This window comes from Rattus norvegicus, chromosome 8, assembly GCF_021556685.1.
Source record: "Rattus norvegicus strain SHRSP/BbbUtx chromosome 8, alternate assembly SHRSP_T2T, whole genome shotgun sequence".
Lineage (NCBI taxonomy): Eukaryota > Metazoa > Chordata > Mammalia > Rodentia > Muridae > Rattus > Rattus norvegicus.
In genome coordinates, this window is record NC_141541.1 from 39145094 (window position 1) to 39157268 (window position 12175).

At 48.1% G+C, this 12175-nt stretch overlaps 1 protein-coding gene across 8 annotated transcripts in view; it reads left to right on the forward strand.

The window, feature by feature from the left end:
• The first annotated feature begins 4177 nt into the window (after window positions 1-4177).
• Window positions 4178-12175, forward strand: part of Kirrel3 (kirre like nephrin family adhesion molecule 3) — a 539739-nt gene continuing 531741 nt past the window's right edge. For 6 of the 8 annotated variants that reach the window (NM_001433793.1, NM_001433795.1, NM_001433794.1 and 3 more), the window contains 1 exon segment: window positions 4178-4601. In NM_001433793.1, the coding sequence (NP_001420722.1) occupies window positions 4547-4601 (55 nt within the window). In that variant the 5' untranslated portion in view covers window positions 4178-4546. 8 annotated transcript variants of the gene reach the window in all.

The following is a 12175-nucleotide window of genomic DNA, read 5'->3' on the forward strand; positions in this document are numbered from 1 at the left end:
TTTCCAGCCCTTATTAACTTCACTAGGTGTGGAGTGTCAGCTTACTCTGAGCTCCCAGTAGAGACCCCTTCAAAATGTGTTAAATCTCTGGGCAAGAAGGTTTCAAACCAGAACAGGCAGAATGTGTAAAAAGAATCAAAAGAATGTGGTTTATAATTTATGTACCACAAAGACGTCATAAGCTGGCAATTCAGTGTTGACTGCCTGACTGGTAAAGACGCCATTCCCTTCTCCTTAGGGGTCCTACGGGAGCACATGTGTACATCTAGACAGTGTGCGGTGGGGGTGGGGAACCAGCAGAGAGTACCAGTAGAGGCTCTGAGGCCTGTGTCCTGACATCTTCCAGCTCTAGAGTTCCCTGCCCTACCTTAGGCAAACCAACCTGATCCCATCTAAAAAAAAAGGATGGTCTGCGATGGTTGACCTTCGGGGCAATTTCTTTCTTATTAAAAAGCCAGGAAGGCATTTTATAGTTTTTCGTGGTTGTATACCTCTCCCTGAGAAAAGAACAAACTTTGCAAGAAGAAATCAAATATTCTTTATGCACACCTTAAAATCTCCAAATGAGGGTTTGGGGAGCCGTGGTAGAGCGCTTGTCTAGCAAGCTCAAAGGCCCTGGATTTGGTCGTCAGCTCCGAAAATTTAAAAAAAAAAAATAAATAAACAAGCCACTCAAATGAATATTTGCAGAAAACCCGTGGACGGAGAGCCACGACGGTCATTGAAAATTGGCCACTGGGACCGGAATAAGCCTGAGCCTGTAGGATCTGTAGGGCCAGCCTGTTCAAGACAGAACATTAGTACTCTCCTTTGATTTCAGCGCGGCTGGCGGGGGCGGGGGGTGCTGCGGAGGACCTGCTCACTGCCAGAGAACAAGACTTGGAAGCTATCTGATGGGGCTTAGTCCTTCGTCAACTTCTTGGCCAGCAAGTAGCAGACCGGCTACTGGCAGACTTAGCTACTTGCGCGGGCTGAGAGATCTCCCCGCTTACCCCGCAGGAAAGTAAGAGGAGGCGGCGAAGGTGGAGCGCAGGGGTTCAAAGAACAGGGCGCTTGGTGCTAAAGGCCTGGGGACCAGGTTCAGGGTCCTGATGAAGTCCCCCTCCCAGGCTATAAGCCTGGAGAAGAAAGACTGGAGAGGGTGCCACCTGCTGGTGAGGGACCCAGCTTTGCACAGTGGACTCCAAGGAACCTGGAGTCTGCCTGTGCGTTGAAAGCTGAATTTAGGCGGCTTCCCAAGTTGCTGGCTTTCTGCTATCTCTTGATAGCTACTATTCCCGTAGGCTTTGTGCTCTGAGACCCTGTTCTCTGCGTGTCACCCCCTAGACAGTGAGGTTGCCTGCAGGGATGGTGCTCGCTCTCCTTGCCCCTCTTGGACTCGCACTATGGGTCTAAGGACTCTCCAAGATTCTCCATCAGGTGGAGCCGTCCTCTCGTCGCCTGCCTCCCTCCTCCCTCGCAGCGAACTGCGAGCAGGCCATCCTACGGTGACGGGAGGTTAACCGAGCCCCCAGAGGAGGTGAGGCGGCCAGCCTGCGCGGGCGGAGATGGCGGGGCCGCCGTCGGGGCCGGCGCCAGAGCCCGGCAGCCTGTGGGTCCTGCAGGTATCGCTCGCCTTCTCTCTGCCCCACGTGGTAGCCGCGGAAGATTGCCGTTGGTTTTCCGGCACTCAGGATTTAAACGCCTCCTGGTCCTTTTAGAAGCAGTCAGCTCATTACTTAATCCAAGCTTTCTCTCTTTCTGCAGGAGACCGAAGGCTGAGGAAGGGAGTGAATGGGGTCTGGGGAGGGGGAGAACACACCCTGCTGCCTAGAAAAGGGGAGGGTCTGCAACCAGCGTAGAGGGTTACGAGGCAGGAGCTCAAAAGCAAAACGTGGGCCTCCCAACCTTGGACTCCCACTCCTCTCTCCCAGAGAGTGAGCTTGTCTTCCCAGTATGGTGCGCACTCGCTGCTATGCGTTTCTGATGACCAGCTGTATGTTGCACACTCCACTGACCTCGTGACCCTGTTTTTGTAATATTTCCCCCAGAGGGGCTGAATTAAACCTGGGCCGCGGGCCATTTAGAAGCTTGCAATGAAAATTAACCAACAGCTGAGAGGATAAATCTTTAGTTAAAATATCAAATGCTGCCTGGGCAGGTACATTCATTCCTTCTACATCTTACCAGGTTCGTTCTCTGCATGGTTTGGCCTTTGAAGTGGGACTCAGACCTTTCATCTCCCCTGGCCCTTGAATATTTAGTGAAAGACTACTGTTGATATACAGCACCATACATACATACATATATACCAGATTCTTGCCCTTCATATATTATATCGCACATGCTACTCGGGATTATTATCCATCTTTTGCGTCTTTCTGACTTACCTCTTGTGTTTTATTGCCTTATCTCTTATGCCAAGCTAATGGACCAAGGCTATGCTAATGTTGCTTCTGTGCCTTGCAAATTTGGCTGATGGGGTTGCAGCTCACACACACACACACACACACACACACACACACACACACACACACCACTTTCTTATAGATTTCACTTTGATATGTTTAACAGCCTCTAAGAGATGTAGTTAAACAAACTATTATGCTAAGAATGGAAAAGTCAACAAAGCCACACCTACTAATTTATAGATCTTTGATGTAACTGCCAGGTGTCAGCTCCTACCAACTACACATTAGGTATGTGTCTCTGCTTCTTCCTTGCTCATAAATTCTAAGATACATTTTCTTTTTGTTAACATCCATATGGAAACTCAGTGTTGGAATGTACCTTGCAGTCAGCAAAGCCCACATGTCTGTAATACTCACGGAAGGGTAAGAGATCCCTAAAAGGACTCCCTAAGGTCCAAAGACTGCAGAAAGTAATGATTGATTTTATAATTGAATGTTGAATGGCGCACATTGAGAGAGCATCTTTCATTTTCCCCATCTCTCCCTTCAGTCCCACTCTATATAACACTGCATATTTTTATGTGTTGCTTTGTAAGACACTCAGAGTTTGTGTCTTGTGTGCACTCAGCTTCCACTTTGGATCGCAAGCTCCTGGAGGCATGGTCCATTTTACTTCCCCCCACGGCCTGCTTATTCTAGGCATGCCTAAATGTGTATCAAGTAAATAGACCTAGATAAATTCATGTTGATGTCCTGGAGGAAATGGGAGTTTGATTGGAGTGTGGATTTCATGACAGGTAAAAAACTTGCAGGTTCTTAAGAAATTGTTGACTGTGACCTTGGCCTCTCCTTGGCCATCAGACTCACAGCACCTTTTGGAGAAAAGGCATCCTTAGAGTGATGGAGTGCTCATTAGAGGAGAGAGGCTCAAATGCAAAGACAGACTGCTGCCTGTCCTTGTTAGGAGAGACACAGACTGGGATAATAATAATAAATAGGTATGTGTCACAAACCTGCCTGCATTTGCCCTTACTCCTGCATTTTGTTTTCTAGGAGCAGTGCAAGCAAACTAAGATCCAAAGACACAGGGCTGAGCAACTCCACCCTCCCACCCCCACCCCCACCCCGCCCACACACATACACACAAACCACCACCACCATACCACATCACACACACACATACACACACACCACACACACAACACACACACAACACAAAAACCACACACACAACACAAAAACCACACACACACACACACACACACACACACACACACACACACCACCACCACCACCACCACCACCACCACCACCACACCAGGAAAGTCCTTCAAATGCAAAGCTGCTTGTGCCTTATCTCAACTCCCTAGCCTTGGCTACATACATTGGCCAATTCCTTGGTGGGGAAAGATGCACCCCTCTTGGCCTCTCCCTACTGCCTTTTAGCCCAGTTGCCAGTCCCTAGTGCAACAGCAAGGCAGGCACATTTTTATGCATGTGCACGAGTCTAATCATCGGTAACTTCACTCCCGTTTAACAACATTACATCGTGTGAACAAAAAGTCACAGCTTTGCTCGGTGCTCACTATGCGTTCTGGTCAATAATGGTAACAAAAGCAGAATATTCCCCTGTTTAGGGGGAAAGAAGGAAAACACAGCCTTTCTGCAACCCTCCTGTTTTGCAAAGCGTTCCCCTTTCCAAGTGTTTCCTCTTTAATTATGACCTGTTTCCCCTCCCTCTTCCCCCCGCCCCAGCTTCTGTGAAAGGAGCCCTTCTGTCACTCGTCACTCGCTTGCTCGTTCGCCCGCTCGCTAGCTCATTCGCTCGTTGTGGGAGGAGCCCGCCAGAGGAAGCCGTGTGCCTGGGATGCTAAGAGCCAGAGAATGGATCTGCTCCGAGTGGGGACATTGCTGAGGATCCCGGCTTCCCGAGGTGGCTGAAAACAAGCATTTGGTTTCGGCTGCCTGCAGATACCTGGAGTCACAGCGAGACCTAAGCGGACCGGAGGAGGGACAGACCGACTGACAGATAGATGGTCGGCGCGAACCCAGGAGGACCGGCGGCGGAGGCTGAGCACCGCGAGCCCAGCCGCCGCTCTTGAAGAGAAACTAACTGCTCGCCCAAGTTGCCCCGCCGGCTGCCCGCGCGCTGAGGAATGAGACCTTTCCAGCTGGATTTGCTCTTCCTCTGCTTCTTCCTTTTCAGTCAAGGTAGGAACCCGGCACAGCGCGCCAGAGTTGGAGCAAAGTCGGCGGCGGCAGCGACGGAGGGCGCGGGAGGCTGAGGGCTGGGAGGTGGGCAGGCTCGGGAACTCATACTGGCTGCGGGTCTCCGTGCCGGCCCAGTGGCAGTAAGTAGCGTCGCTTCTTTGCGTTTGCAAATGCAACAAAATGGTACTGTAGGTTTCCCTTCAGAAGGAAGGGACTAGCAGAACAAGGGAGGCTGCACTTTCTCGTCTCTCTTGTCCATGTCCAACTCAAACTCTCCTGCATGTAAGTTCTTCATGCACCCGGTATATTAATTAGGTAGCATCCGTGCGGCCAGGCCATTCGGAACTTGTGGGTGCCTGCTCACCTTCATAGCCAGATTGGAAAAGGGGAGCCTGGTGTAGATGGAGATTTCAGCTTCAATAGGGTCTAACTTGCCCGGGTGTGTTTAAAGCCAATGTGCGAGGTCTGCACAGTTGCAGAAAGGGATGCGATTACGGAACGTACTGAAGCGGGTATTTACAGAGACAGGGGAAAAGAAAGCGTGTAAAGAGTTACATTGAATGTCACCCGTTTCCCTGAGCAAGGCTGAATTCTGAATCCTACCAAGCACTGGAATAGGTGTATGAAATGGAATTTCGCCCCTGGTGCTGATTGCTTCTTTTCTGCAGCCTAGCAGGTGGGCTCTCCAGAAAGAACTTTGCTACCTCTGGGCTCCTTGCCACTGAGAGTCATGGGGTTGGTCTTGGTGGAGGGAGAACTAAGTGCCTACTGAGCTAAAGGCATCAACAGTCACCTGTGGAATTGAGACTGAAGGGGGCAAGTAAACCCGTTCCTTCCCACTCTTTTGGAATGCCAATACCACCTCTGCCATCTGAGGCAGCATTTGTGCCTGTCAGCACAGCTCTTAGAAGGACAGGACTGTCAGGAAAATCCACCTCAGAGAAGGTCCATCTGTTGATTAAGTGAGGGGTAAAAGTTTCCAAGAAAGCAGCACATCACCATGGGTGGCTGCCTCTGCAAGCAAACAGTGTGTGTCCCCACGCTTCTATTCTCAGGAGAAGCCAACTATAAGTAAAGCCAGGCTTCCTTCTCTCTTTCCCTGGTCCTTGTTGTCACTGTAGATTTCCCGCTTATCCATGCAGCCCAAATGCTCAAACTTGCAGTTATCACTCCTGATTAAACTCAAGGGATGCCCCCTCCCCCTAGAAGTATGTGTAAAGCATGTCTATGCAGATTTATAATGCGTGCACTGCTACACACACATTCATATGGGTGTGTGCATCTCCCCAGGACCCCCTACAGCAACATGAAGACAAACAGCCTTTGTACAAAAACTTCCCACTAGAATGAATAAGAACCACCCCAGAATCCTGATGTAGAGGGAGACGAGTTTAGTGATATTGCCAACAGGATGTGTGTACACTTGCGTATATCCATCCCACACACATATACTGACTCCCAACGTTCTACCTTGCCTCTTAGCTAATTCACTTGAGAAGTTTCCTGTAAAACTTGTAAGAGAAAGCGGGTGGGGGTGGTGGTGGAGGGGACCTTAAAACACACACACACACACACACACACACACACACACACACACACACTTGCATGCTTCTCATGCAAGTTTTTGTGAGTCTTTTGTATTTTTAGAAGCTTCATCAGTACTTTCTCAGACTGGCAGGAGCAGCCTATAGGTGTCTAAGTGCTTCCCTGCCTGGCTGAATCACTATAGAATGTGTTTTCTCCTGTGCTTGATCCTTTCTCAGTACCAAGCTATTTCTTGACTGCCTCATATGAATCTTTAAGTGTTTACCTACTGAGAGTAGATGCTCTGTTTTGTCCATTCTTAGCCCTGAGGGCAGTAGAGAGAAACCACAGCCCCATGCAATCCGTAGCTTCTCCTTATTCTCAGTGTTCTGAACTTGGTTCTCGGTGTCCAACAATGGATGCGTAGTCCGTAGAATTCCAAAGCAGCCTCCAAAAGAATCTGAGAAGGGAGCAGAACCAGGCAACCTAAGCTTCCTGCTCTGAAAACTAGAAATCATGAGTGTAGGAGCACTACCATACAGTTAAGGTTTTGTTGGTTCATTGCAATGTGATAGCAAGATCATTTGACTTGATTCCTGAATGCCTATATATACATATAAAAACATATATATTTCATTTACCTACTTATTTTTGTGTGCCTGCTCTCATGAAGGTGGGTGCAAAGGTGCGTGTGTGGAGGTCAGAGGACAACTTGCAGACCTAGTTGTCTCCTTCCACCGTGTACTTGCTGGGGATGAAATTTAGTCCATCAGGCTTGGTGGCAAGCACATTTACCCACTGAGACATCTCTCTGGCCTTAATTCACATCAAAAATATGGGTGTTGTATGGAGTATTGAAAATTCTCCCAGAAGATTCTGTTTGAGTATGTGTGTGTGTATCCTAGTACCCCATTGTACCTACTGTCATGCATTGGTCAAATTATTCGATAGAGCAGATCCACCTTCAACAGGACATGGAAGGATTAGCCCATGTGATTCTAGAGGGAGAGGGCCCCCACTGTGATTTCCTAACCAAGGACTAAGGTTGCAGCCACAATTGGCACCCCCTCTACACCCTACCCCCACAGAATCACTTGCCTGACTCTCTCTTACACTACACTATGAACCCTCTGGATGCTTTTCCACAGAAATGTATAAAGGGTCAGGACAATCCTTCACTAGAGCGAACAAGAAACCAGGGGTCTCATTAGGGCTGTATATGGCATGCTGATGGCATGGCCATCTGCTACCCAGCACTTCTCCCAGTGGGGATCTGTATGTCTTCTTGGAGTTCTGAGAATGCAGTTCTCACAATCTTTCTTCCAGCACCCAGAGCACCCCAGTGTTGTGAAATTTTCATTAGCGTGTGAGTAAATTCCTAAAGTACATCTCAATCATCTTTGCCTTCCTGACTTTTTGACTATGATTCTCCTTTACTTTGTCCCACAAACCTTGAGAGAGGGCAGAGGATAACAGAGTTGATGCGAGTAACATCCTGCCTCTTCTAAAGTTTGGGCTTCTCGTACGGATTGAGATCACCTATTTCTTTCTTTCATAAGGGAGCAGTGGAAAGACTAAGGGGCAGTCCCCTGTTCCTGCCAGTGTCTCTGGGTCTGGCTCCTGATAAAGGATGGAGAGCTGCCCACATACACTGCTTGAGTTTCTCTCTTGCTGGGATGCTGCTCCCCTCAGCTGTCAGGATGGCCATGCTTTGTATAGAGAAGGATAATGTCACAGCACAATTTGCCTCCTGCAGAGAAACGGTATGTTCTGCCCCCAGGGTGAAGAAGAACCGATTCCCTTGTCATCCATAAACTTAGAACTCGCTACATTTTTTCCCTTTATGATTTCAGTTCACCACAGCTATTTCCTTCTTTGCCCTCCTTAATCTTCCAGCCTCATTCCGTCTACCCTGCACACGCACATCTTAGGTGACTTTGAAGGAAAAAGGTCTCAGTGGGACTGAAGACTCCCTGCTTCTCTTGCAGCTTCAGTTCTGAAACAGTTTGGGCAATGTTCAGTGGTACAGGCATGGTGGTTTCTACTGCACATGCTCTAGAAAGAGTGATTTCTCCATGTACTGGCATTTCCACTTGGCATTCCCAGAGGGTCCTGTCCTGTCCAGGGATGGGATGTTCACAGGATTCCAACTCTGCCCTACCCACAATGAGTGTTTGCTTTGTCTAAGCTCCTTGCTGTTCTGAACATGTTGAGTAGAAATAAACTCACATTTTACCTGTGAGTAACACCCCCTACCTGAAGATCTGTCTGGGATTCACCTCCTTAATTGATATCAAAATATCAATTTTGGACATATCAAAAGGAGAACCAGGTAGCCATTGGATGGCAGAGTTACAAGACAACCTGAATCTCCAAGGAAACAGAAAAGCATCAGAGAGGGAGTGAACAGACTGGGTGAGGAGTGCTGACCTGGTGTAGGAGCCATAGGGGTGACAGGAAGCATGGAGGAGACAATGCAAGAAGCTCAAATTTGCCAAGAGCTCTCATGGGGAAAGGGGGGGAAGAGGAGGAGCTTGGCTAAAGAGCACAAATATGTCAGACAAGGCCCCCAAGATGAAGTGGAGAATCAGAAAAATAAACTGTGAGTAAACAACTCTATAGGGACTTAACTCTAGGTGTACTTAACTCTATGGGTACTTAACTCTAGGAGTACTTAACTCTATGGGTACTTAGCTCTAGGAGCACTTGTCCTCACCCAGAATAAAAGATGAATGAGTGATGAGTGTGAGCTTCCTCCCTGATGCTGGCACCCCAGTGGCATGGCATCTAAGGGAGGGAGAATCACTTCTTTTATCTTGAAAGGTCAGAGCACTACTGCCAAGTATGTGGGACCACTTCTTTAATAAAGCTTCTGGGTGGGGAAATGGGGCCTGCCTGTAGACGATGGGGATGGCTTCAGTGGTTGCTGCTCAACAGGGAGCCCTCAAATCTATTGAGGATGAAAAAGAAGCTCCCCCAGGAGTACAGGGGTGTGTGTTGTGGGGTGGGGAGGGTCAGCATCTGGCATGGTGCTGAGAGGATGCCATGGGTACAGGAAGGAGGGTCTGGCTCAGTGCATAGCAGCAGTGAGCTAGGCATTGTACCAAGAAGCAGCCTTGCCTGGTGTGTGTGCCTCTGTTGGTGGAAGCCAGGACCAGCAGGAGATGGGGTGGAGCCATGGGTTAGGCCTGAAGATGCAATTTTTCATTTTTGTTTAGCCCAGTAGGGGTGACTTAGGCACTATTATATTGCAGACCCAAAAAAAGCGCATGAATAATCCAGAGTGAATTCAAGAGATTTCAATAGCAAAATAATAACAATACTAATGATACCTTTGATTTGTAGAGTACTTTTCTTCCAAGGAGATAAAAAAGATAAGCTGTTTTGGAAACAGGAACGAGAAAAAATAAAATTGCCTTTGATGGAGGAGTTGAGAGAAGGGCCAAGAATACTTGTTTTAGGGTCTTAGTGGAGATGGGGGTGGTGGGAGGGGAGAGGTGGGCACGCACATGATCTTAGCTGCAACCAGTTCTTATCACTGGAAGATGCTAAGCTGATTTCTAGGTGGGAAAACAATTCAGACATGGTTAAAAATCGAGGTCAATCAAGGGACAGAGAGGCCCTGAAGGTGACCTGTACCTGCTCCCAGCCATGTTCTAATCCAACAGAAGAGGAGCGAGGTGAAATCACGAACACACCTTTACCTAAGCTTGATTCACCATGGCACCAATCCTCACTTCAGCGGTGGCTTTTACAGCCCCAGTTTATACTCAAGACCAATGAACAGCCCAGAATTCTTAGATCCCCAGGGTTTAGCTGGGCTGCTGTGCTGGGGGGTGTCCACTGCTTTGAGTTTAGTGAGCCATCAATCCTGCCTATAAGTGAGAGGGGAGCCACGCACCAGACCCATGCCTGGGTTCTCACGGTTTCACCCTCATTGCAAAGAGAAAAGAGTTTTATTTCCAGTTCAAGGAATGAGGTGCGAGCCGACTTCACTGGCACATAGCGCTATTCCATATGTCATTGTGTGGCATTTTCTTTTCCTGAGGGGAAATCAGAATTTACCCAGTTAGGTATGCACATCAAGTGAGACTATAGATACTTCTGGATCATTAAAATGCTTCTGTCCCAGACACAAGGGATGGTGTGCTCTGTTTTCTACCAGAGATTTAGGACTAAGCAAGACAGAGCTCTGACTTCATATACACACCCTCTCCAAACCCACTTTGTGCTGTAGAGTGAAAGGTCAACAGGAAGGCTGAGTGAAGACACCGCAATGCACTTTCATCCACTTCCTGCTTTCCAGAGCTTAGCATCAAACACCATGCTTACCGGTGCCCCCTCCTCCCCTCCCAGAGGTAAAGAATGAGTATTCTGTCTGTATACTTCCAGAAGTCGGTAAATGTCAATATTGGATAAGTGTTTCCTTTATATCATGGCAATTTAGCATAAGCTGCTTGGAAACAAATATCTTCCATAAGCATACAGTGTTTCAGTGAGTACACAGTCAACACCACTATGAGGTGTTAAATAAATGTCAGCATTCTCTGGGTATACTTAGTAACAAGCTTAGGCCTTGGAATAGTGGCCAGTATGGATGGATCTTGTGCCTTATACATAGTTCTTTTGTGGGGCCCACGTGGGTTCTACTCAGTGGGAGGTAGACAGTCATCCAACTCTTTCCTGGGAATACCAGCTAAGACTGGTCACAGACACTTCCCACATACCCTCGGAGGTTTCTTCTGACAACCTGGAAGCCTTTACATGCCCTCCTGCACCCTTCCACATGTGCACACAGACCTGCCTGTGTCTCTACTGTCAAGGTCAAGCAAATTTGCCCAATTCTGGAACTTGGGTGGTTAAAACTAAAACCACAAGATTTTGCATTAGACACAATGAGTTGAATGGTCTAGGTGGTCTGCTCCCTTGAGGAAAAGCACTGGGTGTCTGTTTCAAGTTTAGAGTCTTCTCAGTTGATGCTGACATTATGGGAATTAAAAATAAGACGGCAAACACACGCGGCTTTTACCCTTTCAAATTTCCCCTCAGGAGTTCCATAGGGTCTGATGTCTCAGGGGACAAAGTTGGTTGCTCCCTATTTTATGAGCAAATAATATTCTCTGGCAAGAAGCTCATCTAGTGACCAGTCAGGCAGCACTTATTTCAAGCCTACTGTGTGGTAGGTGTGATGTCAGTGAGTGCTGTGTGATAGTTGAGGCCATATTTCTGGACAGGAAGGCAACGCTTCCACAAAAGCTATAGAACGATGCTCTACAAACAGCAGAGACAGCCCAGGGCATCATAAAAGGATGTCCAGAAGAGATGCCAGGTGTGTTTGCTCTTACGAGATATATGGGGGTGCTCTGGGTGAAGCATGAAGCATGCAGTCCAGGCTGTACCTGGGAGTGTGCGCGGACAGGAAGACTGACGAGAATATGGCAAACTCAGCAGCAGAGCCAAGAATGGACGCCTTTGAAATGGGAGAGAAGCACTGGGGAGGGCAAAGCTGGCTGGCCCGTGGTTGTGAATAACACGATACATCTTTTAAAGAAGCATTGATAGGATGAAGTCAGTATCTTAAAGAGATGGTTAGTAGCTTAGGCTCTGTCCTCAACAGAGCGGAGCTGTGGGGATTCACTTGTTATTCTTGGTATTTCCCCGTACTTCCCCGAGGCTGAAAACTTGTAGAATTGAGTGGAAGCACACTTTTCTCTTCCCAGCTCATCTTTCTTCATGGCTGGTATGTTTAGATATGGGGAAGTGGGCAATAGAACAGCAATGGGGAACCTAGTTAACTGTTGGTCTGCCCTCCCGAGGGGAGGCAGATCAGGGTTGTTAAAAAGAGCTCAAAGCACCAGAGGCATGGACTGGTGAAGACATCTGGACCGGGGGTGGTTGGAGGGTATGAAGAATGGGAGTTAACTCTTTCTGAAGACCCCAGAAGGATACAGGGGCAGAGGAAACACGACATTGAGGAGGAACAATAAGTCAGAAGGGAAGGAGAAGACAAGCTGCCTGGGGCTATTTTGCTGACAAAGTCTTGCTTGTGA